The sequence below is a fragment of the Cokeromyces recurvatus genome, assembly GCF_025118155.1.
Source record: "Cokeromyces recurvatus strain NRRL 2243 chromosome Unknown BX663scaffold_1, whole genome shotgun sequence".
Lineage (NCBI taxonomy): Eukaryota > Fungi > Mucoromycota > Mucoromycetes > Mucorales > Mucoraceae > Cokeromyces > Cokeromyces recurvatus.
Window position 1 is genome coordinate 1,160,801 of NW_026251387.1, and position 27,074 is coordinate 1,187,874.

The following is a 27,074-nucleotide window of genomic DNA, read 5'->3' on the forward strand; positions in this document are numbered from 1 at the left end:
TACTTGTAGATTAAAATCTAAGTTACAAATACTATAGTACATAAAGTATAAAAGCAAAACCCAAATATATTTTACAGTATATAATAAAAAAATATAATATAAGCCTATTATTAAAATTAAATGCATATAAAAAATAGAGACTTTTTTTTTTTTTTTTTTTTTTTTTTTTTTTTTTTTTTTTTTTATAAAGTAATAATGATAACTAGCTATAGAGCCGAAAGTGTAATGATACCTTCTATAACTTAGATTTGTGTGAGGAAGCTACAGCTTTCTTTTCTTCTGCATGAGCAGTATCACGCAATACACGACGAAGAATTTTACCAGAGGCACTTTTGGGAATAACATCGATAAAACGAACACTACGTATTTGCTTATAAGGGACAACTCTATCAGCAACGTATTTCATGATCTCTTGTGCTGTTTCTTCTGATGGGATATATCCTGGTTTTAAAGTAATATAGGCACGAGGCAATTCAGTAGCCTGAGTGTTATCATAAACACCAATCACAGCACAATCAGCAACAATAGACAGTGTAAGCTAAATACATAATTAAAAAAAAAAACCCCATTTTTTTTAATTTCTAAATGAAACAGCAAAAAAAAAAAAAAAAAAAAAAAATTACCAGAATACCCTCAAGTTCAGCAGGAGGAACCTATAAATGCTTAGTGAATAATACTTACTTTTTACAATCTAAATTTATGATGATGATTATTATGACTACCTGGAAACCCTTATATTTTATTAATTCCTTAATACGATCCACAATATAAAAGTGTTCATCTTTATCAACAATAACCACATCGCCCGTATGAAAATATCCATCTTCATCAATACAGTCTGATGTAGCTTCTGGATTATTGATATAACCCTTCACATATATCCCAAGAGATATCAGTAAATTATGCAGTTTATGTCATGCATAATACTTATTAATACCTTCATAATATTAGGGCCTTTAAGCCAAAGTTCTCCACGCTCGCCTTGATGAACATCTATCAAATAAGCCTCAGCTTTCTTTTCCCCCCTCTTTTTTTTTTTTTTTCTTTTTTTCCTTTTAGATGTATTTTTTTTTACCATTGCCATTCTCATCAACTACTTTTGCAAACATGTTAGGAAGAAGAATACCTGTAGATCCATCAATGGTTCGATTCGTAGGTTCTATAATTGCTGAGGGAGAAGTTTCGGTCAAACCATAGCCTTGTTTGATGGTCAAATGAGGCAAACGAGTTTTAACTTCTCTACCAAGATCTGCAGAAAGTGGAGCAGCACCAGAGATACCAATTCTGAAAGACGATAGATTATAATGAGAAATAATTTCATGTTTAGCCAATAAAAGATAGATTGGAGGAACTAAAGCAGCATAAGTAATCTTATCGTTTTGAATCGTCTCACAGAACTTGACGAGATCAAATCGAGGTAAAATATAAACGGGGATACCCAAATACAAAGCAGAATGTAAGATAATAGTAAGTCCAAAAATATGAAAGAATGGAAGTACACCAATCATGCGATCAATGTTAGGGTCAATAAAAGCATTTTCCAGTGCAATATATTGACAAGTATTAGCAGTAATATTTAAATGACTTGAATATATGTATGTATGTATGTATGTATATAGAAAAGAGAAAAAAAAAAGATAAATTCAATGGAACATGTACATATAAATATATATGTACTCATTTTATATTTATGATTACTACTTTACGTTGTCATGACTCCTTTACTTTTACCTGTGGTACCTGATGAAAAACAAAGATAAGCAACTTTTTCCTTAGCTTGCTCATATGTAAGTTCTTCAGGAAAAGCCCTACGGTCACCCATAAGTGCTGTTTCAAAAGGTTGAACTCCATCAATTGCTTTGTTACCAAAAATAAAAACATTCTTTCTAGGGATACCGACATGTTCAGCAGCTACTAGAGCGTTTTTCATATTTTCTTCATGACAAATAATCACCTTTGCCTTTGTCATTTCTAACTGGTATGCTAGTTCTTCCACATTATAATTTGGATTAGCAGGAGTAGTTGCACCATCTAGATACATCAAACGTATATACATGTGGTTGATTATTTAGGGTACAAACTTATTTTAAACATATCGTGTTAACTTACTGGCAGCAACTGCACCAAGAAGTGGGATGGAATAGTTATACTATGTATTGTATTAGTATAAATCAAAAAGTAAACAAAAAAAAATCATGTATTCATGATACATACTTGGTTAGGAGCATAGAGGGCCATAACATCGTCGTTTTTGAAATCACATACATCTTGCAAACCAGCAGCAAAACGTAATATAGAATCCTTTAATGTACCATATGTAATGAAGCGTTTATCAATGGCATCAATCAAAACAGGCTTATCTTCAGATATATTCTTATTAGCAAAAATAAACTGAATAATTCCAGATTTTGGTAATTCAATGCTAGGAAGTTTAGATTTATAGACCATTTTCTTTTTTGTCCTCTCAACCAGTCGAAAAAAAAAAGAAGATGAATTATTTAAAAAAAAAAATATGAAAGCATTGTTATAAAATTATGGGTGTGACAATGGACGGGTTTTTTTTATTAATGTTGAATAATAGCATATAATTAGTGTAATATCTTCGTCGAATCTGTATCACACGCAAATAAAGTTTTCAAGAACTAAATTACTGTGTACATTGTTAAGTTTTTTTTTTCACAAACTTCTGCTATCAATTTAAACCAATCACATAATAGGCTTTCTTGAATTAAAAAAAAAAAAAAAAGAAGAAATATAAAAAAGTGATATACTTCTATTCTAATACTATATCTAGTTAGTGTGTATGACTCAAATCTGGCTTTTTTAATAAATTATTTGCCTAAAAGAATTGGCAGTTATTTTAAAAGTATTAAAAAATGCCCAAGACTACTAAATATCATAACTAAGAAGCTAACAAAAAAAAATTAATATGTATGCTTTAAATTATAGACAAGTATTACTCTACTTTACTTTACTCATACTCTTATTTTTTTTTATTTTTATCTTTGGATTAATGATATTTCTAATAAATATCTATGTTTTCTTTTTGATGACAACGGTTCTTTTAATAACAGCATTAAATTGTGTTTCATAGTGAAAAGAAAGAAAAATAATCTTTAGATTATTATGTAAATTATTTTTTCTTATCCTATGTCATGAACTAATCAAACATGCGGATCAAAAAGTCCTATCTAGACTTTCTTAAAATTCCCATGATCTACTTCATCAAATAATATTAACACGTCTCACACTTCATTATCTACAACGTATTTTATTCAGTTGTAACTAACACTTTTCTGATTCACATCTTCTTTCTGGCTTCTTCAACAATCCTTATAAACACTTTTCAATTTAAATTCATTAATAAATATCTTCGACTCTTAGAACTACTGTTCGGTCTCGTTGACTTCTTTTGTCTTTTTATTATAATACCTTTTATTTGATATTTTATGGAAATATCACATCCTATAATTATTGTACATATTTCTTATGTAAGGATTTAAATTATTATTGTTATACATTAACGAGTAATAAATAATAATAATATTACTATTATTAATAATAAAGAATAATTAATTCTACATGCTTATAAAATATAATTTTTATATTATGAACGCGAAAGAATCCATTCATCAGGATCCTCTATTCCTACAAGATCTTTAGTCACGTTAAGCACTTTTTCAAGTTCATCAACAAACACAAGGCCATTCATAAGATACGCACTATAACTAGAAAATGAAGGATTCGCGATATCCTTGGGATCAATCATTATTTTCTTTTCTAAAAGAGATGTAAATCGTTGCCTTGCATCAATTGGAGAAATCATATAAGGTGGAAGTGCTGTCTTTGCAGCAAGAGTTGAAGAAATCAATTTTGCACTAGTAAGAATTGCGGAAAGCTTTTTTTTTTTTTTTTTTTTTTTTTCATATAAATATAATATTAGCCCACTAGTATAAAATTCTCCCCCCCTCTCCCTCTTCCCAATAATTATATAGTCATAATTTATATTTACATAGTCTTTTCTTTCTTGTAACAAAATAGATGCAATATTTTTTCTCCATTCAGACCTTACTTCACGTAGTGCAAATCCCTAAATAAAACAAAAATAAAATTGTTCATTTATGCATATATATATATATATATATACGTTAAATATTACCATATTCGTAACAAGATCAGACAAGTGATCCATCTTTTCAACCAGTATTTTATAACTTTCTGAATGAAAGTAACCACGAAGTGGAGGTTCATAAGCTGTATGTTGTAAAAGTGCACGCTCTTCTGCAACTTGTCGTCGAAGTTGAAGAGTCAGCTTTCTAAAATCTTTAGAAACAGTAGGCGAAGCTTCAACACCTGCAGGAGAAATTGTACTAGCATATAATATTCCATAGCATTTTCCAATATCACGCATCGTATTAGCAATTTTCTTACGAAGCTCAACACGACCTGTAGGAGGATAGGGTAGAGATATTAAGATACCGCCTGCAGCAATTCCAATAATTACCAATAGCAATCTCTAAACATATATGAATACATATATAAATATATATGTATATGTATATGTATATATACACTAATCATATATCCTTACCTTTCCGGCTACAGTATAAACTTTGTCATATCCAGGTAAACCTTCTAAAACGTAGCTGTATTCGTAAGAGACAACAAGAATCATTGTTACTTTAGTCATTAAAGCAATAACTCGATATTTTGGTATAAAGAAGAATATATAGTATAAAGGAAGAAATAAAATGAAGCAAACAACTGCCATTCCATAAGCATTTCCACGACACATTTCCCATACAATAATTCCGAGAACAGCCCCAATAACAGAACCTATAATTCTATATAAAATACTATATGCATATATTTAATATTACATATTAGGAGGAAAGAAAGAAAAAAAAAACTCTCTTAATTAGTAAATATCATTTATAAGCGAATAATACTTCCATATTACCCAAACACAAATGCACCTGTCATTGGAAACATCCATAAAACTAAAGTAATCATTCCCCATTGTCCTCTCCAACTTATATACCATTCGTGATTCTGAGGCATCCAAGCGGGTATAGCCATCATAACAACACCAATAGCCGTTTTAATAGCAAACAAAGTTGAAGTGTTTGTAAGCCATCGGAGAAAGAGATAGATAAGATAAAAAAACTTTTGCATAGGTGTAATAGGGGCAGACACATCGGGATCAGCAAACTTGGTTTGCTTCTTCCTTATCCGTGACGATTTTGCCTCAAAGACATCATTACTTTCAGAATCATGAGAGTTACTTTGAAGCGTACCCACACGAGCCAAATCATTCCCTCCTGGTTGATTTTCGTAGTCATTTTCATCACCTCCTACAGAGCCACCGACTTCACTGTTAGACATGATCCATTTCTTTAATGTTTGATGAGGTAACAATATCCTAGGCTTAACACGCCTTGCTTCTAGTTTTTCGATTAATTTCAAAAGCGAGGCAACACTAAGGGCATGTTGTCTTAGACTGAATATATAAAGAAAGAGTAAATAGAGTGGACCATTTCGAGGGAGTTGAGTAGCATTCAAGCCAAGAAATTTGCAAAATACTTTATTACTTTTAGATATTTCATCCAGTTGATGAATAGTTTCATAAAGTATTGATGTAGACACTGGATCCTCAGTTTGACCTATGCAATTTTTATTTGTTGTCGTCGTTGCCTTTTTCGAGACCCAAAGTCTTGGAAACGGCCACAGGATACTATTTAATGTAGTTCTAGGAGGGTAGTGAAGATTGGCAAGTCTAATTGAGGCTTGATTTGTAGCGTTGTAACATAAGTCCGATAATTCTTTACTAATAGGACGTATACCCTTGAGTGAAGTTGTAAATGCATCCATCGTAACTGGATCAATAAATTTATTAAAAAACATATTCTTATTCTCAGAATAAACATAATTATTTTTCAACATTAGACTGACACCGATCCCATGTAAAGGGCTTCGCATGTTGGTAATCAAATTGGATATCTCACTGCAATCTACGTCTGATATACGAGAAAACAGGATTTCCCTTTTTACGGCACGTTTACATTCAATCATTAAAAGAATACCATTTTTAAGATGTGCACTTAAAGTTGGAAGTGTAACATTATGATTGACAGGTGAATCTTGAAGAAAGGCATCTGTATGTTCTTTAAAGAAAGAATTGTAACCTGCAAGTGTTTTCCTCGAGATGCCTAAAAAATTGTTGATACTATCGTCTGGCCAGATAAGATAATTGATAGCCAAACATATTGCTCCAGCTACAAGTACGGGCAAAAGAAGTTGCCACTTCACTAAATTGCTTAATGAAATTGTTTATATTAGATAATTTGTTTTATGAAAAACTTACGATCACCTCTGGAGTAAATTCATTAAATCCTGCACTAAAAGTCATTGAAAACTGGGCAAAAAATAAATAAATAAAAATATTAGCGATAGTAATTATTTAAAGCTGTTAAAAATATATAATCAATTAATAAACAATTATTTACTGTTAAAACAATACAAGCAATAACAGTTCCAAAGTTAGCTAAATGATATCAAGATCAAAATGAATATTAGTAAAATTAAACCAATTTTATATTGTATGTATCCTAATTTTCTTCTTTAAATTAAATTACCCTTAGGAAATTTTATACGAATTAGGTTTAAAATAAAGACACCAATAAATAAAAACACTGCCAAAATGGCACATGCACCAGCCTGGACAGGATTCGGATCAGATTTATCTCGTGCAAGACTAGCAAGAAATGAACCTTATTTATACTAGACATTATTAATCATTTTCTTGTAAGTTTAAATCTTTTTATATTGATGTATATTTTAAAAGATTTACCTAATAAACTCCAGCCTGATGCTAGTCCACCACCTAGAGTGCCTAAAAGGACTGCCTAATTTCTATTAGATTTTAAATTGAAATATATACGTAGGGAGATAAAAATGCCTTACTTCAGTTTGAATACCTATTTTTTTTTTCAATCAATCCAATACAAAATTATCATATAATTTTTTTTTTTTTTTTTTTTTTTTTTTTTTTTTTTTTTTTTTTTTTTTTTTTTACCTATTGTTCTAACAGGAAAATAGAAAATAGTAACGATGCCCACAAGCAATACACTACTGCTCACTACTTTTCTTGTATGATAGTCAAAAATAAAAACCATCGCTATTAGTAAAGCAAATGATGCTTTTATTGTTTTCCTCATTTGGTGAAATTCAGGGAGTTTAGCTTTATCAATAAGTCTTTGAAGAATACTCGGGTTCTTTTGTTGTGGTGGTGATGGTGTTGAAGATGTTGCTAATGTATCTCTTGTAGGCAATCTATTGGGTAATTGATTACTTTCATCTGATTTTGCTATAGAAAAGGATGTTCGCTTTGTTGACTCTAAAGGGTTTTCAATATTGATCGAGTAGGTTGTACTACTGTTGCTTTCAATAGGATCTATACTATTTTCTGTATTGCTTGTATGTTGAAAATAATTGAGAGAATTTTTTAGTTGATGATGAGGATCACTCATTTCAATTTTCCTTCAATATGCTTAATTGTTTATAAAATATAAAGAAAGGATGCAGCAGGATTATTAAAAAATGAGGGCATCACTATTATTTTAATAATTCATGCTTGACGTCAGTTTATGATAGTTTTGGTTTCAGATTTATTATGCAGGAAAAAAATTATCCCTTGACTTGACTATTATTAAATAAACATTTATCATATACATTACATTAGTAATTAAATAATGAAATCTTTTCTATAATTCTATACATTTATATTGATTCTATGACTATGAAAAAAAAAAGGTTTTTTTTTTATATATATATCTATAATCTAGCTTTGTTTAAAATGGTTTTCTCTTCTGCATGAGCAGCATCACGCAATACACGACGAAGAATTTTACCAGAGGCACTTTTGGGAATAACATCGATAAAACGAACACTACGTATTTGCTTATAAGGGACAACTCTATCAGCAACGTATTTCATGATCTCTTGTGCTGTTTCTTCTGATGGGATATATCCTGGTTTTAAAGTAATATAGGCACGAGGCAATTCAGTAGCCTGAGTGTTATCATAAACACCAATCACAGCACAATCAGCAATAATAGAAGAAGTAATCTAAATGATGGTATATAATTAAAATACGGGGTATTATTATTATTATCATATATATATAGAATATATGATTCAATTCTTACAAGAATAGCTTCGAGTTCAGCAGGAGGAACCTATATTGGGTTATCAGCACAAAGAATTTTCTTCTCTTTCTTTTCCCCTTTATTTTTATTACCTGGAAACCTTTATACTTTATCACTTCTTTAATACGATCTATGATGAAAAATTCCCCAGATTTAGAATCTAATTTAGCGATATCGCCAGTACGCATCCATCCATCTTTTGTAAATATTTCCGAATTTGCTTTATCATCATTCAGATAACCTTTCATAATAACGGGTCCTTTTAAAAGAATTTCTCCAGTTTGATCAGGCCCGAGTTCTATTATTATTATCATGATGTAAATTTGTTTTTTCTTTTTTCATCAAAATAACAGGTACACACACACATATATATATATATATCTATATTGTTTAATTTACCATTTCCTTCCTCATCTACAATTTTACATTCCATATTTGCAAGTAATACGCCTGTAGAGCCAGGACAATTTTTACCCACCTTTTGATAAATACAGCCTGCTGTTGTCTCTGTCATACCATAGCTATACAGTTATATAAATGTATACATGTATATGTATATGTATACATATATTATTTTAGCTGTCAAATAATAATAGATGATGATAGAGTTTAACTGCCCTTTTTTTTTTTTTTTTTTTTTTTTTTTTTTTTTTTATTTACCCTTGTCTTATAGACGCCTTTATACGTAATTGTAAAGCATCTATATGCTCACTTCGAAGAGGGGCAGCACCACTACTAATCATTTTAAGTGAAGTCAAGTCATACTTTAAAACAACATCTTCTTTAGCAAATTGTACAACTAGAGTATCATTAAAATAAATATAGAATTAAAATAGGGGAGGGAGATTGCATTGTATTATTCCTATCATGTTGTTACCTATAGGTGGTACAAGAGGACCTATCGTGATCTTGTACCTTTCAATTAACTGACACACCAGTTGCAAATTAAATTTTGGAATAACCACAACAGGCGTATTCGTGTAAAATGCACGAAATACTAGCGTTGTTAAACCAAAGATATGAAAGAAAGGTAAAAAGCCAATAATAACATCGTCCATTTGAGTTGCATCTGTTTGTTCAAAGTCAGTTACCATCATTATTTGAGAAACAAAGTTACGATGAGTTAGCATGACTCCCTTTGCAACACCTGTTGTTCCACTAGAGAAGCAAATGAAAGCTAAATCATTTGCAGGATGAATACCTTGAAGAGGTATCTGAAGTGTGTTGTCTTGAGTTGCAGCAATGGATGAAAAGGGCTTAATACCGTCTACAGTCTCATTACCGAAAAGAAATAGTTTATCTCTTGAAATATTATTTTTAATGGCTACTTTTAATAAGACGGGAAGAAGTGTCGGAACAGTGATAATGACTTTGGCTCCAGATTTCTGTATTTGATGATTAAATTCAGCTAATATATATTTATATATAATGTATCAGTATTAGTTCTCGCGTTTTCTTTTCTCTCTCTCTCTCTTTATATCAAAACAGAGTGTTATACCTTCTGTATAATTAGGATTACTGAACAAAGTATTTGAGTTAAAAAAAAAAAGGTCAAAAATAACCATGATAGATAGATGATTCTATCTTGATCTATCCAACTTACCCAGGTGTAATAATACATTGAGCAGCCAAAAGAGAAAAATAGAGTACAGCATGATTGTATTGATTAGGGGCAAATATAGCAACTACATCACCCTTTTTCAAGCCAACATGTTGCTTCCAACCTATAGCAAGTTTACCAGATAATTCCCTCGCTTCCTTGAATGAAACTGATTTATTTGTTATTCCGTCAATCAACAAGGGACGATTTTGAGGACGTATTGTATTAAATTCGTTTGGTTGAAATAAAAATGAATAAATATCAATATCTGGAATAGGAAATGGTCGCTGTTTCGATTTGAAGACAGTCATAGTATAAAGAAAAGAGGAGAGAAGAGGAGAGGAGAGGAGAGGAAAGGAGAGGGAAATCCCTAATGTTTTTTCTAATATGTATGATAATAAAAAGTGGGAAATCGGTTAATAATGATGTTCAGCTTGTATATCTTTAATTGGTTAATTTAAAGATATGGAAAAATAATTTACCAAGCGTGGGATGGAATGTGGGGGAGGAAATTTAACCCGTCTAAGGTTTATTTTCCTGGAGACAAAATAAAATAAAATGAAATAAAAATAAATGTATACTTTCAAAGCATCTATTTTTTTTTTATGGTAAAACTGTCGGCAGTTAAAAAAAGTTTTTTTAGACCAAAAAAAAAAAAAAAAAAAAAAAAAAAAAAAAAAAAAAAGAAATCTCTTTATTTAACAATATCATCCATCAGTCAGAATAATGACATGTTAACATAGAATATTCATTGAATCATTTTATATGATCTACTTTTATCATTTGCTACCTATACTGTTTCAGTAGTTATTGTTCCTGCATATCCCTTATTACCTAGGGATATCTGCATACTAGCCAGTAGATAAACATTGATATGTTTATACGAGCGAGTCTATTGTATAACATTCAACTAGTTAATTATATGCAATAGCAAAATACAAATATAAAATTTTTATTTAAATTTCATCAAAGGTGGTAACTCCTCCTTTTGTAATAACACTGATAAGTTTACCACTTGTTAAAGGAAGAGCTTTTGTAAGATAGCCTTCTAATTGACTATATAAAGAATACATTAGGCTTTTTATTCATTCATATTAGAATTTTCTATATTTACCTTGCAATAACTTCAGGTGAAGTCCAGGTAGTGAAATCAGCATTAGACATAAATTTTCTATTCATAGGTGTATCAATTGTAATTCTACAGAATAAATATCAAAAATGAGTCAAAAATAATGATAATTGGTTTAATATGTTATTATTACGGTAATAAAGCGGCCACTTTACAACCCGTAGGAAGACCACTATTAGGTGCAGCTAAATTTTTTACTAGATGATGAACAGCAGACTTTGCTATACCGTAACCCATCATTCCAGGAGTTTCATTTATTGCAGCCAATGCTCCTACCATTGTAAGTAATCCACCACTATATAAAAGAGGAAGGTTAATTCCTTTTATATATGTATATGATATTCGTGTACTTGGGGTATTTTTTTTTTCTTTTTTACGGTTGAAGATGCTTGGAAGCTAGATGAGCGGCAATTAAAGAAGAATTGACACTTTGATGGATCATTAACTCAGAAGTTTTTAAAAAATCTATATATAAACATGAGCCTTTCCCCCGCCCTTCATCATATATCATAGTTGTAAATTTTCTTTTTCATCTACTTTACCTTCACTTGCTGAATTTCCTCCTGCCCAACCACCTGCTACACACAAAATACCACATAATTTCTCCTCTGAATCTAATACTTTTAAAATAGATTCATTAATCATTTCCCCTTGTTCATGTAATGAACCGAAGCCTGTTGTTAATGTATTAAAATCAGCATCTTGATTCTCGACCAAATCAACGTTAATGACAGTCTAAGTAATAGTTCAAGTCAGTGACTTGAATATTCATATATTAAAACTACTTTACATATCCTTTTAATTTGAAATGTTGAACAAGACAACGACCCAAAGCACCAGCACCACCATAAACAAGAAGTTTACTCATTTTTTTTATTTTTGTTTTTATTTTACACGTAAAAAGAAAGAAAAAGGAAAAGAAGACGTGTATTCTAATATTTATTTATGAGCGTGAGAAAAAAAAAAGAAAGAAAGATGAGGATCATCTTGACTGGCACAAATAGTTTTATTTGGATCGTTTGAAATAATCCCTGTTGTGGGGTCGATTTGAGTCACATTACAAATAGCGGCTGACTGGGGATAAGTCCCCACTATGAAAGGGATTGGTTTATACTTTAATACGCCTCTAACAACAAGCCCATACGGATATCGGATCATACGAGACCTAATAAATAAATAAATCAATAAATATGAATCTATACATTGCACGTGATATACATTGCACGTGATATATATTCATATATGCACTAATCATTACCATCTTTCATTTCCACTTGTATCTGCTCCAGGGGATTTGATTCGTATTTGTGTAATAGCTTCAATCGGACCTTCATTAAATAAATTGGATTGAATGGATAATGGTTCATCAAAATGAGTTAAACCACCTAAATATTCTGCAGGATCTACACCTACAAAGCAAAATATAAGCCATTTTTCCCCTCTTTTTTTTGTTTAGCTTAGCTTAGCTTAACTTTGCTTTGCTTTTACCTTCTATATGTGTTGAACTAGGTACAATTTGACTAAATGCAAAAACACTAATGTCTGCATCAACGACATGAATTGTCCATGCATTCCAATTCTCCGCTTGTACCTTTAAATCAAAAATAAGCTCTTTATCTGTCGCAAGTACTCGACCCATACTGATTGTAATTTCTTTTAATGGCTGTGCTCGATAAGCTACTATGAGTATTAAAATGATAAGACTTGATACAAATATTAAAATCAGATTTCTCAATAAGTTTGACTTTTTACTAATTAAATCAAAATAGTGTTATTATTTAGTCATCTTTCTTTCTTTCTTTCCTTCCTTCTTTTATATTTATACCATTTCTTCTTGTTATTACTGTTATATCGCTTTTGTTGTCTTCTGTTATATAAAAGAGGTACATCTTCATCATCACTTGTATAGCCACCACCATGATGATGATGAGTGGAATTTCCTATCAATAATTTTCCATTATAATGATAATAAGGAGGTTGCTTTTGATGACTCATAAATCCATCTTTCCATAGATTTAATAAACTTGGTTTTGGTTCATGATGTTCCTTTACATGACTACGTAATTTTGGACGTTGTTGTTCTCCACCTGAGGAATAGCAAACATCTTCTTCTTCTGCTACTGTTGTTGTATCTAATGAAGATCGATAATATAATGTCTTCCTTAACCATTCTCGAAACCCTCCACCTCCCTTTTTTTCAAATAATTTTCTTTTGCTTTTATTGGTTGGATAGTAATAGTCATTTAATAGACTACTCGCAGGTGTTGATCTAATTGAGAGTGGACGATGAATGCCATTATTTGGAGTAGAAGATTCATATCCGCTATAAGGGTATACATAATGTTCATTTTCATCAGAATCTACATACAAATTTTAACTACTACTTTTATATATACATGTATGTATGTATATGTATTTATATACACTAAATCAATATAGAATTGAATTTCTACCTTCTACATTAGATACAGCATCAACTAAATTTCTATGGAATACTTCAGCAGGACTGGCTGTACCATGTATAATCGTTTTTGATGCTTTCTTTTTTAATTTCTTCATATTTGTCTACATAATAATTCATGCTATTAATATATATATATAAATATATATTTTTTTAGCTTGCTTACTTTTTTTCTATTATCATTCATGGATTGTGTTACTGTTAAAGGATTTGCTAACAAAAGTGATGAACTATTATTATTATTATTATTATTATTATTATTACTGAAAGTAGGTGCAGACGGTGACATAGTTAGGGCATAGGTTGTCATAGTTGGTGAAGCATTATTAGTCTCAGTATCTTCTATAACTATGTCCGAATTGCTAATGTCAATTCTAGGAGCTTGTTCTTCATTAAACGTTGGTTCAAACTTTGCTTTTTCAACAATCATCGTTCGATCAAAATTAGATAGTAGCAGATCTCGACGAAGTGATGAGTAATTATTAGTTGAAGCATGTCTCATGTTATTAGTATTATTATTGTTATTGTTAGACGATGATGGTAACGCTCTTTTTCGATTATTTATATCCTCTTCATCACCATTCTTTGATATCGTTTCTGTTGACATTTGTTTAAAAAAAAAAAAAAAAATAGATAAGACTAATATGACAATAAAATACTAATTAATAAACTGGCTTTTAAAAAATAAAAAATAAAAAAATGTGTGAATTATTTTATTAGAGGATTTTGCAGAAAAAAAAAAAATTAGAAGGTACCTGATTCAACTATTATAAGCTGAGAGTAAATATATTTTAACCAATCCTATTAAATTATTTTATTCCTATTAGTAAATCTATCTGAATGATTATGTAAACTCTTTGATTTATAATAGGAAAGAGTATTTACTTGAAATTTTTGTTAACATTGTTCATACTGTTTCTTTTTTGTGTTCATTTTTTTTTCATTACAATTACTGGAAACAATAAAGAAAATGATTACTTGGTCTCATTCTTCTTTTATTAGTATAAAGAATTAAAGAATCGAAATCATTGCTGTCACCAAGCAAAAAGGATGACAAACACTTGTCCAGAGCTATTATAATCTACCTCAGAATAAAGGTGTTTTAATCACCACACATACACACACACACACATACAGAGAGAGAGAGAGAGAGACATATATATATATATAATGAAAAAAACAGCAACAATATTATTATCCTCTTTCTTTATCATTATCTTGTGTATTTATTATCATTATTCTCTTTTACATATAATACCTCTCTCTCTATATGTATACATATACATATATACACATATTAATTCTCTACAAATAGATCGTAACTTCTTGAACTGGTAGTTCTGGTAATGGATCATTTTCATGTTCTATGGGAACAGTAACAATCTTTGCAAAAGGACATAATAAATCAGTAGGATCATGATAAAGGTCAATTTCTTCTGTCGTTGCAGGTAGACAAGCCGAAACCTCTCCGTGCAGCTTGAGTCCTCTCTCTTTTAATTCTTCTATATTTGAAAGTTGACCCCAGATATCAAAGATAGATAGATCATCAAAATTAGGTAATGAGAGATCTGTCATTGATTTGGTTAAAGATACATCGTAAAGTGATATACCATCTTGAAATTGTTCTTGTAACTCTTTCCTTTTCAATTCAAGATGGAAAGTAGATAAACTTTGGCTAAAGGCAGGATAAAGCATCAGATAAGACCTTAAATACATCAATTCTTCAAAATAACGTCTCCATGTTTTGATCCATTCATTTGATTTTAAATCGGGAATCATCATCTGTTGCATATTAAACCCATATGTATCAGCAAGTCGAGCTGTGATATAATCATGGAATTCTCTCCAATGTTCAGGGAAATAAACCGCTCCCATATAGGTTGCATATTGCATTAGGTAAGATTCACTGTCTTTACCTGGATAACCTGCTTCCATCAAGACTTTGCCTGGATTAAAAAGCCGAGGACCAGAAGGATCTGTCTCTAAAATACGAGGTGAATATAAACTGATCCCACATAATAATTTCTCATTCTCAGTCCTTTCATTATAATAACGATAACGAAGTATAGCATATTTGGCCCATATATAATAAAACTTGGATAATTCCAACTTATTATTCAAGATAATCGCATATTCATCATTACTTGATGGATACCATGACTCAACAAAAATAGAAGCCTCAGGTAATTTTTCTGCAATACGATGTTGAATCTTTTTTGTCCCTTGCTTCCAATGAAAATTTTCTATAAATGTTTGTATAATTCGACCCGCATTTCGATCCATAAAAATTGTTAGATCCACTTGATCTCCAAGATAATGAGCATTCTCTATTGAAGATAAAATTCGAGCTAATGCAATTGGGTTTTTATCTATTGTCACCATCAGTTTTATAGTGAATGAATTCCATTCTAAGAAAAAAAAAAAAAAAAGACGTTAGATATACACTCGAATCTAATTTCTTTTTTATATAAAAAAAAAAAACTACTTGAAAGGGTATCTAATGGAAAATCTGTCATCCAAATAGCGTGGGGTATATCATCTGCTGGTAAATATATATCTGTAACATCTGCTATCTTACAAGCTGTTTTGATAGAATGAATAAATGGTTTTTGCTGTTCTTTGTCAACTACTGTATAAATCATAGCCTTAGGTTGGATTAATGCCAAGACACGTGATAAACGATAGTGTAAATCATATGTAGAGCTCCACTGTAATAAACTTAAGTCATGCACTATAGCATGAATAGGAAATCTGCTATCAATGTTACATAAAGAAGAGAGCGTACTTTTAATTCCATTGTATGTATTCTCTTTGATATTACTATTGATCACTATATGTAAATCAACATCATCTCTAGCTTCAAATTTGCACAGGATGGGTGATAGTTGTTCAATCTCTTTTATAGAATTCACATAGAATAATACAGAAGAGTCTCCATCATGATTAGACGCTTCAACTGTTAAATGTCTTTGACTATAAAACATATCTTGATAGTAATAGTTGTTATAATAATCAATAATGCTTGAAGGCAACAGTGAGAATTCATCCATGACATTATAATTTTTTATCATTATTTCAAGTGATCTACATGTACTGGATTTTTCTGTCCTTTGAAGTCGTACATCTCCCCAATAAGCTCGTTCAACAGGATCGGTTGGAAGTGAGATAGATGGTATACCTGCTGCTATATACAATGTTCTACTAATGAATAAACCTGTCATAAAGGGTGTTGTACTCTTCTTATCATCAGCATCTTCCTCATCCGTTGTGGTCATAAATGATTTCCTATTTTCTTCAATTTCAATGGCTCGTGATAAATAAGGTATCCAAGTTCTATGCAGTAACCAATTATCAAATATCATATCTACTGCCTGACTTCTTTGTTGATTACCTAAATGTTGTGAATCTGGAATACATTCCACATTATCCTTTGATTTGGGATTCAATAACGCACCCCCTGTCCCCAACAAAGCTGATTGATACTGTTCTGTTTGTGATAATTTCAAAGCGTTTTCTAAATACCTTTTGCCTGGTGCTATATCCTGATCAATAATCCAAGCATATTCAGTAGCTATATGACTTGTTGCTTGTAACCATTGATATTCATGACCAATATCATCTCGAGCTATCATTGTTACTCTTTTTCTATCTAAAGTCATAATACGTGCCTCTATTTCAGCCTTTTCCTTTGTATGACAAATGATCCAAATATGCTCTGGCAAAGTTGTTTGAGTCAATATAGCTTGAACTTGAACATAAATTTGAGTCATGGTTGTAGCATGAATGATAGCTGTTACTGAGACCTGTTTATTTGTATCTAATGGTAGTGATATACTATTCGTTAAACGGCGTAATTCATCAAATGTATGTCCAACTATTAAACGCTTTGATAGTTGATGAATAAAAGAATTTTTATCAAAATTAGCATTAGAATGAGTTGACAATCGTTGTAAGTCTAATAGGATTCATTATAATCAATGAACATCTTGAATGTCAACTATTATTCTTTGTTTGCTTACCTATATTTTTTTCTAATAAAATTCTATTTAAAAATGTATAATCTGTGTATTGTGTTGAGTCATTAAAGTCAATTATTTGTTCAAAGTCTTCTATTCTTGTTTGTTTCTTTGAAGTAGATTTATTAGGTAAAGTAAAAATGAGGAATATTAAAATGAAAATGATGCCAATAAGTATTAAGGATCTTGGTTTAAATCTTGAGTGTTGTCTATTTTTGATGGATGCATAATTCATTAATGTTGAAGGATAGAATGAATAATGTTTTGATTTTTTTAATTGTCTTTTTAAACGAGTTCCAGCTCTTTCTAAATCCTCATCATTCATTGTTATTTTTTTTTTTTTTTTATATATGTATACGTTTGACAACAATTAATAAGAGAGACAAAAAAAAAAAAAAAAAAAAAAAAAAAAAAAAAAAAAAAAAAAAAATAGAGTAGTACCGAATTTGTACATGCGACTCTTAACATTTTTTCAACACATTTTTTTCATTGTACATATTAAGACTCAGGCTCCGTGTCCAGTTCATTAGCAACGAAGTAGATACGCAGCCAATAGAAGTGGAATATAATCTGCCGTTCAGAATAAATAGACTGAATAAGAGAAGATTTAAACCATCAGTAAAGGAGTCCGACGTGAGAAAGAAGAAGTCGAAGTTATGCATGATTTGTGAAGATAGAAAACGTCGGCATAATCAATTGACAACATGAGAAAATCAAGAAGACAACACTTATGCATCTTTACTACAATCACGATTTTCCCTGTTGTCATATAAACTTTATTTTGTAGCAAAATTAATATAAATATCGAAAAATAATTGATTTTAAATAAAGACAATCAATAAATATTATAAAAACTTAATTATATTCTTTGTTATTTTTTGTTTAATACCGTCTAAAGTTTTACTCTTTTGTATCTCAAGAAGTCAAGAAACGACATCCGTATGTATTGTTAAAAAAATAAAAATAAAAAAAAAATAAAAAAAAGGGGATTCCTTTTTAATAAATTGAGTAAATAATAAAATTCCATTTATGGAGTAATAAATGACACTTGATTGTTATTCTATAAATGACATATGATAAGAATATTAGCAATTTATGGCTTCTTCCGCTAATAATCACACAGGTACTTTCAAAGTCCGACATCCTTTATTAATTTCAAAAAAAAAAGACATAGGCTTAAGCATTTTCTGACAAGCCCACGGAGATGTTAACCTTAAAGGCTGGCACTTTCTCATTACATCTATTAGATGAGTCTGGAAGTGAACTTGGGAAAATCACTTCTAACACCGATTGCCTTACTCCCATTGACCTTTTTTTTTTGGAAATTCCAAATTTTTATCAGCTATCCATCTTTCTACTTCTGTTTTTGTTTGTTCAATTGCTTCAATATGATTTCTTCTAATCTTTTCGTCGAAAGAACACAAACAGTTCGCATGAATATGTGAAGTGCAGATCGACTTACAGTAAAACTCTCGTCTTTGAATTTCTTACAAAGGTCGAATCTAATTTGTTCAAGTACTGCTGCTGAATTATCGTCAATATATTTGATAATCCATTCAGCATGACGTTGTTGTAACTTGAACAATCATCCTTTTCTTCCTCTCTTTTTTTTCTACGGATAAGCCCATTTTCTGGATCCTTTCTAAATGGTTTTCTATATTTGTATTCAGCCCATAAGGAGATACCTATACTCGAACAAGCCGACTTAACGTTAGATCCTACAGAAATCAAGTCAATAAAAAAAAAGTCAATTTGTTGATCAGCATACTTCCTGTATGTTTTTTTCCCCCTCATCACGTTCCTGCTTCAACTCCGACTGACTCAAATTAGTCTCGACATACTCTTTTACACAAGCATTTATCTCTTCCAACGTTTCTTCTACCTCGTCTACTACCTTCACCTCACTTTCTTCTTTTACCTCATCCTCTTCCAAATCTAAACCTAGCTCCTCAGATAGCTCTTCGGCACACTCCATTGCGGTACTGACGTCTTCTTCGGCAGGCTCACTGTGCTTTTGATATAAGCTAACATAAACCTCTTCACTTGATTCTTCTACTTCCTCTTGGATAGACATGTCACTCATAAGTGTGCCAATGTTCATTGTAATCAAGTTTATATTTATTTTATTTTTTGTAAAAATAGTAACAGATTTTGGAAGAATGAAGTGCTTGTTTTTTTTTGGAAAGAAAAAGAATGGTATTGAGGCAGTAGATATTATTGACTATTTTTCTTCATTAGGCCTTTTTTTTTTTTTTTTTTTGTAAAATGCTCTCTTTAAACTTGTTAGCCCGGTATAAGTACTAAAATATCCATTCTCATAACATTCTTTCCAATTCATTATTTCTACTGACTGTTTGAATTGAAGGGCATAATCCATATCGTTTTTTCAGAATATCAATTTCAGGTAAAATGTCATCAGTGTTGTTATGGTTGATCTTGGTGTTATTGATTTGTTGTAACGTTGCCTCAGGTAATTCCAAAGGTGCTGGCATCGGTGACACACATGGGGAGCCTTTTTATTTTAAAATATTTACGTTTACAAGTACTCGTATACAAGATTCCATCGTCTGCGTAGGCTAGTGCGCGTTTTTTTTTTAAGAAGACTGTCACGTTCATCAATTTTTGGAATAGTAAGTTTGTCTGATCACAAACGTCAAGTAAGGCTGATGTGATGGGTTTTTCTACGTTTTTCTTTCTCCATCTGCTCTTTAGCAATTCTGTATAATTTTTGTACTGTTATATCATTTTTATGTTCCATGGACATCAATGATAATTTTTGATTACAAAAAAAAAAAAAAAAAAAAAAAAATAATAATAATAATAAAAAAAAAACCAGGTGAAGCAAGTATCAATATATTGTTCAGTCATCTTATAGAAAGAGGAAAAGCGGGCACCTGTGCCAGTAAGAGATTGTTGTATATATAATGATGTATTTGTGATGGTACGTAATACAATAAAGAAAAATAAAAAAAGACAGAAAGAGAACAAAAGGAGGTATAGTTCGAGATTGTTTATTCAATGTAAAAAGGATGATATAAAGACTATTTCGTGTCTACATAGCTACTTGTATTTATACCAATGAATCCTGAAATCAAAGAAATAAAAATAGCTGTCAAAGAACATGAGTCATAAAACAGTATTAGTATTCAGATATACATGTTGTTGATTCAAGAGACTGATTTATATGGATTATCTATTGGGTGTTATAATGGTCTGAGTGTATGTTCCTGATATTTTTTATGTTTTATTTTATTGGATCAAAGACGACTTTAATCCTTTGTCAAGTTTATAAAAATAAATATGTAGAAATGATACGATGTCTTATTTAGTTGATATATTTAGATGATTGGATGTCAATAAGTTTTATATTATTTACAAGATGTTATATACAGATTTTATATTTTATACTCAGGCTTATAGTTTATCCTTTATTATGTAATTCATCTATTATAATATTACTTATGCTTATATCCAGAGCTTATTCTATAACACGACCACAACCCGAATATGGTATAGCTATTAGTCTACTTAGTGCAAAGGATATTCAACAACTGGAATCTTGTCAAAACACTTGCATAAGACGGATATTTGGTGGCTCTAGTCGATCATCAGTACAGGTGATGCTTCATATGGTAAACCAACCATTAATGAAGGTTAGGGTGTCCATTCTGCAGGCTCAATTCGTTTTCTGTGCTATTGATTTACCGGATGATACTTTGCTCCCTAAATTACTTCCTGAGCTTCAATCCTTCACCTTCAACACTCAATGGTATAAACTCATTCAAACATTATACTGGAAACTCTGTGTTGCCAACTCCATTCCGTTAGACCAACGTTCCTTTCCAAAACATCGTCAAGAATTTCTTGAAGAGAGTTTTCAACAACTACGTAACGAGACACATTCTGTTTTGCTTTCCGCTTGCCGCCCTAATCTGATTATTGATCCGATACTCTGGTTACCCATAACACACAGTAAGCGCAGTTGAACTATTCGATGGCGTCTTGGTTGGTTACCCGAAGGAATACCTAAAGCCTACCCATATCATCCTTATATACTCTTTAGTCGGCCACACGCCACTGAATGCTTGCACATGCACACTCGTTTATTCTGGCCACAATCAATTGCAGATCCCCTTTTCTTTTCTTTTAAATCATCTCCCTCAGCATAAGTACCTAAATTCTTAGGATGTTCCTTCCTGGCTCTATCGCTGACCAGTTATGCGCACCATTCTACAGTAAATAGATTACCTACTATACGACAAACTATCCCCCTCTCCACTTCTTGACTCGGGCAGGAAACTACCCAACTGGTTATCCCTTTAAACTTGTTAGCAATATTCCTCTTTCTTTCTCACCTTCTCTTCTTCCTTTCCTTTACCTTTTTACCTCTTGTCCCGTAAGAGGGTTTTTAGATACTTTTTTTTCACATAATTTGAACTGACCTGGGCAATCCAATATAACAAACATATTATGTACTCATAGGTCACTTTATAAATTTTAATTTATAAAAATAATAAAAATAAAAAATGTTTAATCGTGTGTTAACTTTAGCTCTATTTCTGTATGAATACAAGCACCGTGTATGAATATTTTTAGTTTGACTTAAACTTTTAACTTTATTTCTGTATGAAATTATTATTATTACATTATGAGCAAATACGATACTCATGACTCTCTCAGACTAACTTTCGTTATCATACTTGATTCACTCTAATTAATTACTTTAACTACCATAACACAACTCGCCCTCCTTTCCAAAAAAAAAAATAACCTATCACTCAACACTACATTATTGCAGTATGGATCAATAAATTGCCATAGCCTAGTAAAATCCAACCATCCTGATACCCGAAAACATTTTATCTGTTATATATACACTCTAAATTTTTTGACATTCTTGCCTTACAAGGAACATATAAATTACTTTTCATACACAATTCCAAGCACACGATAGTATATTGTCTTCTCATTGTGACTTGATACCCTTCTCCAACACAATTTCTTTTCATAATACTCTCATCAGCATATGTGGTCGCCTTATGGTCGCCACCATCCAACAAGATCGAGGTCCTTTTTAAATCAATTACAGTAGTTGTACTATATTGTCCAGCTGTTCGACAATAACATACCTTATTTATGTTTACACTTCTTCTCTCATTCACCTCTCTCTCTCTCTCTCGTCACTCTACTCTCACTTGCTGGCTTCTTCTCCCATTCCTTCTATACAATTTTAGCAGTAGCTTTCAAAGTGATTTGGTCTACCCATTGGTCAACCATCTTTCATGCACTGCTTACCACCTGCACGAGAATTATTTATCTATTTCATAAGAATCTCAAACAAAAGTACACAAGAATCCTATCTTCTTTGTCACATACTATATTTCCTCCCTCCTTTCTTTCATATCTCTGACAACATGGTTTAATGTGTATTTTCATTACATTTTACTTTCATTCCTCTTCCTCATTTCCAACCCAACTTCAAAAAAAAAAAAAAAAACACACACACACACACACCGAAAACTTATAAACCCCCCTAACATAATTGTAACTCCCTCTTTATATTGGTTACTTAATATATTTCAAGACTCCGTCTCCATTTGTGTATATAAATATTTATTTGTATATTTATAACCAGCAGTCTGTATACAGCGTGCACAAATAATTGAATGATCTTCCCTCAAAAAGAGATAAATTATTAGGTAAAATTTTTATTATAAGCTATACATGCATGAATGCTTACATAAATAAATAGTAGATATTGAAAGACGGGGCAATATTTTTTTTAAAAAAAAAATGAAGGAGGTAAACTTAAGTATATGCGTATTCTGTTGATTAAACATAACTTGTCTATTCTTGAAGGTCAAATACCCGATCAAACATTGTAAACTAATTATTAAACCATTCTATCTCTCTCTCACACACTTTTTTTTTCTTCGTTTCCTTCTGAAGTTCAGATTTATGTTACTTTTAAGCTTATAACTGCTATCAGAGTTTTGGATAAATACCGATTCTCTGGATATTGGCTTTCATCATTAAATATATGCTGAAAGAATTTAAACTCTCGAGTTTAAGAGAATGGAAAATTCTCTTCAAGTTCCGTTTAACTCATTTCCGTTTTTTTTTTCTTTTTTTTTTTTTTTTTTTTTTTTTTTTTTTTTTAAAAAAAAAAGATGTTTATTTAACCATCCTCAAAATAATAAAGAAAGAAGAAATGATTATAATTTTGTGTTTGTGTCTTTATTAACTTGTTTATTTTTGTATAAATAAATATTTAGAACAAGTAAGGTCAAAGGATAAGTAGTAATTACTGTTATTCACGTTAAGGAGGCATTAGGATTACTTCTTGTTTGATATGCATTATCTGGTAAGGTCTTGTTTTATTCATGTGTAGTTTTTAAATTTATATATTGTGAGGAGTATGCTTAGTTATAAAATAAAATAAAAAAGGAGAAGACTGTTTTATTCTTATAATAGAAGATAAAGATGTTGTATATTAACTAACATTTATGTACATTTTTTTTTCTATATTTAACTTTTTTGTCTTGATCTATAATCTATAAAAAAAAAAAAAATTATATTTTCTCGGCCAGAAAAGAAAAAAAAAAATTTGATAAAATTAAAAATAATAGGGAATGAAAACAGTTGAAATAAAAAAAGAAGTCTTCATCATCATTTCTGTATAAAATCCAACATTACAAAACTTTCAATTTAAAACCATAATTTAGATATACATATCTACATATCTACATACTTACACACGCACACACATATATATTTATATATATCTATCTATATATATATATAAATACATATATTACATACATATACTCATATAAATATATATACATTTATATATATTTATATTTATACACATACATACATACATACATACATACACACATACATATACATACACACATATGAAGATTTTAAAACATACAACAGCCTTATTACTGTTATTTATGAGTAACAAGATAATGGCGCAAGACGATGATTATGATTATAATAATAATCAATCCTGCTTTTCCTTAAAGGGTTCAAGCACTTGTCCAGCTTATGAAGATTATTACATTAGTTTACTTGAATATTCATTTCTTGAAAATGTCACTGATATTGCATCTTTTGACGAAGCAATGATAAAACATGTAAAATCATCTGATTTCTTTTTAATTCCTTTGGGATGTGAAAACAAAGTATTAAAATCAGAAACGATACCCTATGCACGTTATTCTTTAACTTATCTTTGCGCTAACTTGATTCAAGATAGCTATTATTCATTACCGTGTAATTATGATCATAAATTATCTCCACCTCCACTTTGTCGACAAACTTGTTTTCAATACATGTCCTCAGTCAATGAAATCACAAACAGCGTCTCATTGTGTCCTAACCAAGCAGAAAAACGTGAAATGATTTTAAATATGAATTCATCATGCGAATATTGGAGTGGATTAAACGCAACATTCAATTGCGTTATTGGTATAGCGAATGAGCCTAATTTATGTGGATTTGGTGGATTAAAAGAAGCTTGTCAATACTGTCAATCAACGAGTGGTTCAAAGGATGCATGCTGTCAACTGGTATCAGGCTGTCAGAAATTATCAGTAGGAGCCATTATTGGTATCATCATTGGATGTCTAGTGTTTGTAGGCATTGTAGGCGCTATTATTTTTAGATACTTTTGCTATAAAAAGAAGAGAAAAAATGGCGTATCTTATAATGGATTTATGATGAATTATAAAAAGAAAAAAAATAAGAAAGAGAGGGAAGCTCATGATGGAGAAGAAGATAGTTCAAGTGCATTTGCTTATGAATCTTTAGTATCTCAACATGCACTTGTGTCACAACCTTACAATCATAAATCTGCAAGTACAAATAGCTTATCAACAGCAGCAGCAGCAGCAGCAGCAGCAGTAACACCTCCTACTACTCCTCCATCATTACTGAATATACCGCAACAACAACAACAACAACAACAACAACAACAAACATCACAGGGAGCAATCACTCAACCTACAGTAGAGGAATTTTTTGAAGTCAAACATCCTTATCCACCGCAAATGGGAGATGAATTAGCTTTGCATGTAGGTGATATTGTATGCGTGGCAATGAATTTTGATGATGGTTGGGCACTTGGATTTAATGTAACAACAGGTTTAAAGGGAGTGTTTCCTCTTGTATGTGTTACACCTGTTCCTGAAGAATTGCTGGAACAATTACTTCTTCCAGAACAGCCTGCAACAAATAAAACGCTTGTAGAAGACGGTTCTGAACATTTAATGAACATGGAGCAGATACGTGATAACATAAGAAGATCTATAAGTATTTCATCAAGGAAAACAACAACCACTGGGAAACATACGTTACCAACTACTGAATTAACCGATCATAGCAATATCCCAAGAAGAACAGCGAGTATCATGCGTGACTCTTATGATTATCATGAAAGCGATTCACCTACTTCACCTACACAACATACTCCATTTTTTGATGTGAGTCTATTATATCAAAACACCAATACATCATCGTCCATGAAACCCAAACCCTCTTTATTTCAACCTACTACACCTACTACTGAGACTTATGAAATGTATAGAAAAATAATCATCATCGTGTCTCAAAACTTGAAGCAGAATAATTATAAATGAAAAAAAAAAAAAAGAAAATAAAAAACGTTTGAAATTATTATTAGTAAATGATGGCTAATTGCCCCTTAAGTAATTTTAGATGGTATATAACAATCGTATAGTCCTCTTCTTTTTTTTTTCTTTTAATCTATGGCAGATATCGAAAACTTCCTTTGCCCTTCCATGAAAAGAAAAAAATCGGGATCAAGCAGTTTCCATACTCATATAGTAATTTATTCACAAGTATCTTTTTTTTTTTTTTTTTCTTTCTTTTACATCTATTATATGCCCAGATAGAAAAGTCCCTGATTTCATTATCTGGTAATCTACTAGTGGAAAGTAATCTTTACCGAATAAAAGTGAAACCCAGAGGGTTTAGAACAATAATAAATTATTAAAGGGGAGGTTTCATAATATTTTAAAACACCGCAAAACTTGACAATGATTTATTAACAATGTATACTATTTCCTGAAATTAATGGGACACTTCAAAAAAAATAAAATAAAATAAAATAAAAATGAGCCAAAGAATAAATAAAAATTTCAGGCAATGGCCAATTAAAAAATGAGGCAAAAGACAATTTTTTATTGGTTCAAAATTAAAGTGGCCCGAATGTCCCAAATGGGTGGTCTATCTATTTGGGTTTGCGCTGCAAGCAACCGACAGATTTCTTGGCTGAATATCTACAGAAACCTTTAAGATTACTAATAAGAACATTGTTGCATGCGTCCTTTATACGCGAGGTTAAAGTTTTTTCAGTTAAGAGCGCTTCTCTTTTAAGCTTGCTTTTTGCAGACTGACCATAGAATTCAATTCAGGGGAATACGGTGGCAAATAAACACAGTCATAGCCACGGCTCTCAACAAAAAGTTTTATATCTTCGTGTTTGTGTATAGGTGCATTATCCATGATTAGATAATAGCCTTTGAATCCTTCATGTTTATCCATAATATCTAGCGTACTCGCAATAAAGTTGAAGTAATGGCCAGTTACTGTACCGACTGTTCTTTTTGCACTATCCATAATTCCTTTG

At 30.9% G+C, this 27,074-nt stretch overlaps 11 protein-coding genes across 11 annotated transcripts; 2 read left to right on the forward strand and 9 right to left on the reverse strand.

Moving 5' to 3' along the window:
- Positions 1-161: 161 nt before the first annotated feature.
- BX663DRAFT_492334 (uncharacterized protein) lies at positions 162-2,483 on the reverse strand. Its single transcript, XM_051525202.1, has 8 exons — positions 2,215-2,483; positions 2,110-2,149; positions 1,707-2,031; positions 1,076-1,584; positions 938-993; positions 723-869; positions 624-653; positions 162-538 (listed from the first exon to the last, which is right to left on the reverse strand). Exons 1-8 carry the CDS (start codon positions 2,446-2,448, stop codon positions 236-238), a joined length of 1,644 nt encoding a protein of 547 aa, XP_051387885.1. The 5' UTR covers positions 2,449-2,483; the 3' UTR covers positions 162-235.
- A 1,029-nt stretch (positions 2,484-3,512) lies between these two features.
- On the reverse strand, positions 3,513-6,560 carry BX663DRAFT_14209 (uncharacterized protein). Its single transcript, XM_051521578.1, has 7 exons — positions 6,507-6,560; positions 6,365-6,415; positions 4,961-6,303; positions 4,592-4,856; positions 4,160-4,516; positions 4,013-4,090; positions 3,513-3,898 (listed from the first exon to the last, which is right to left on the reverse strand). Exons 2-7 carry the CDS (start codon positions 6,407-6,409, stop codon positions 3,608-3,610), a joined length of 2,379 nt encoding a protein of 792 aa, XP_051387886.1. The 5' UTR covers positions 6,410-6,415; positions 6,507-6,560; the 3' UTR covers positions 3,513-3,607.
- A 222-nt stretch (positions 6,561-6,782) lies between these two features.
- BX663DRAFT_14205 (uncharacterized protein) lies at positions 6,783-7,633 on the reverse strand. The gene is made up of 2 exons (XM_051521577.1): positions 7,076-7,633; positions 6,783-6,977 (listed from the first exon to the last, which is right to left on the reverse strand). Exons 1-2 carry the CDS (start codon positions 7,527-7,529, stop codon positions 6,916-6,918), a joined length of 516 nt encoding a protein of 171 aa, XP_051387887.1. The 5' UTR covers positions 7,530-7,633; the 3' UTR covers positions 6,783-6,915.
- Positions 7,634-7,650: 17 nt separating this feature from the next.
- Positions 7,651-10,357, reverse strand: BX663DRAFT_557116 (uncharacterized protein). Its single transcript, XM_051531751.1, has 9 exons — positions 10,290-10,357; positions 9,811-10,189; positions 9,706-9,725; positions 9,085-9,615; positions 8,868-9,006; positions 8,607-8,728; positions 8,300-8,505; positions 8,208-8,237; positions 7,651-8,127 (listed from the first exon to the last, which is right to left on the reverse strand). The coding sequence occupies exons 2-9, from the start codon at positions 10,116-10,118 to the stop codon at positions 7,834-7,836; spliced, it is 1,650 nt and encodes a 549-aa protein (XP_051387888.1). The 5' UTR covers positions 10,119-10,189; positions 10,290-10,357; the 3' UTR covers positions 7,651-7,833.
- A 368-nt stretch (positions 10,358-10,725) lies between these two features.
- Positions 10,726-11,860, reverse strand: BX663DRAFT_492352 (uncharacterized protein). Its single transcript, XM_051525203.1, has 6 exons — positions 11,727-11,860; positions 11,479-11,671; positions 11,314-11,401; positions 11,070-11,231; positions 10,922-11,005; positions 10,726-10,863 (listed from the first exon to the last, which is right to left on the reverse strand). Exons 1-6 carry the CDS (start codon positions 11,802-11,804, stop codon positions 10,764-10,766), a joined length of 705 nt encoding a protein of 234 aa, XP_051387889.1. The 5' UTR covers positions 11,805-11,860; the 3' UTR covers positions 10,726-10,763.
- Positions 11,861-11,875: 15 nt separating this feature from the next.
- Positions 11,876-14,004, reverse strand: BX663DRAFT_547555 (uncharacterized protein; the record flags this gene model as incomplete). Its single annotated transcript, XM_051531021.1, has 6 exons — positions 11,876-12,101; positions 12,195-12,345; positions 12,425-12,687; positions 12,762-13,296; positions 13,390-13,501; positions 13,564-14,004. 6 exons carry the CDS (start codon positions 14,002-14,004, stop codon positions 11,876-11,878), a joined length of 1,728 nt encoding a protein of 575 aa, XP_051387890.1.
- Positions 14,005-14,411: 407 nt separating this feature from the next.
- Positions 14,412-17,759, reverse strand: BX663DRAFT_492366 (uncharacterized protein). Its single transcript, XM_051525204.1, has 3 exons — positions 17,417-17,759; positions 15,883-17,352; positions 14,412-15,805 (listed from the first exon to the last, which is right to left on the reverse strand). Exons 1-3 carry the CDS (start codon positions 17,736-17,738, stop codon positions 14,703-14,705), a joined length of 2,895 nt encoding a protein of 964 aa, XP_051387891.1. The 5' UTR covers positions 17,739-17,759; the 3' UTR covers positions 14,412-14,702.
- A 1,059-nt stretch (positions 17,760-18,818) lies between these two features.
- Positions 18,819-18,989, reverse strand: BX663DRAFT_415391 (uncharacterized protein; the record flags this gene model as incomplete). Its single annotated transcript, XM_051522342.1, has 1 exon — positions 18,819-18,989. A coding segment is annotated over one exon (171 nt), but the record flags the coding sequence as incomplete, so codon positions are not given.
- A 645-nt stretch (positions 18,990-19,634) lies between these two features.
- Positions 19,635-19,799, reverse strand: BX663DRAFT_425639 (uncharacterized protein; the record flags this gene model as incomplete). Its single annotated transcript, XM_051522498.1, has 1 exon — positions 19,635-19,799. A coding segment is annotated over one exon (165 nt), but the record flags the coding sequence as incomplete, so codon positions are not given.
- A 1,033-nt stretch (positions 19,800-20,832) lies between these two features.
- On the forward strand, positions 20,833-21,648 carry BX663DRAFT_14574 (uncharacterized protein). Its single transcript, XM_051521590.1, has one exon. It carries the CDS (start codon positions 20,875-20,877, stop codon positions 21,397-21,399), a length of 525 nt encoding a protein of 174 aa, XP_051387894.1. The 5' UTR covers positions 20,833-20,874; the 3' UTR covers positions 21,400-21,648.
- A 2,742-nt stretch (positions 21,649-24,390) lies between these two features.
- Positions 24,391-26,365, forward strand: BX663DRAFT_482161 (uncharacterized protein; the record flags this gene model as incomplete). Its single annotated transcript, XM_051524400.1, has 3 exons — positions 24,391-26,003; positions 26,198-26,268; positions 26,334-26,365. The coding sequence occupies 3 exons, from the start codon at positions 24,391-24,393 to the stop codon at positions 26,363-26,365; spliced, it is 1,716 nt and encodes a 571-aa protein (XP_051387895.1).
- Positions 26,366-27,074: the final 709 nt, after the last annotated feature.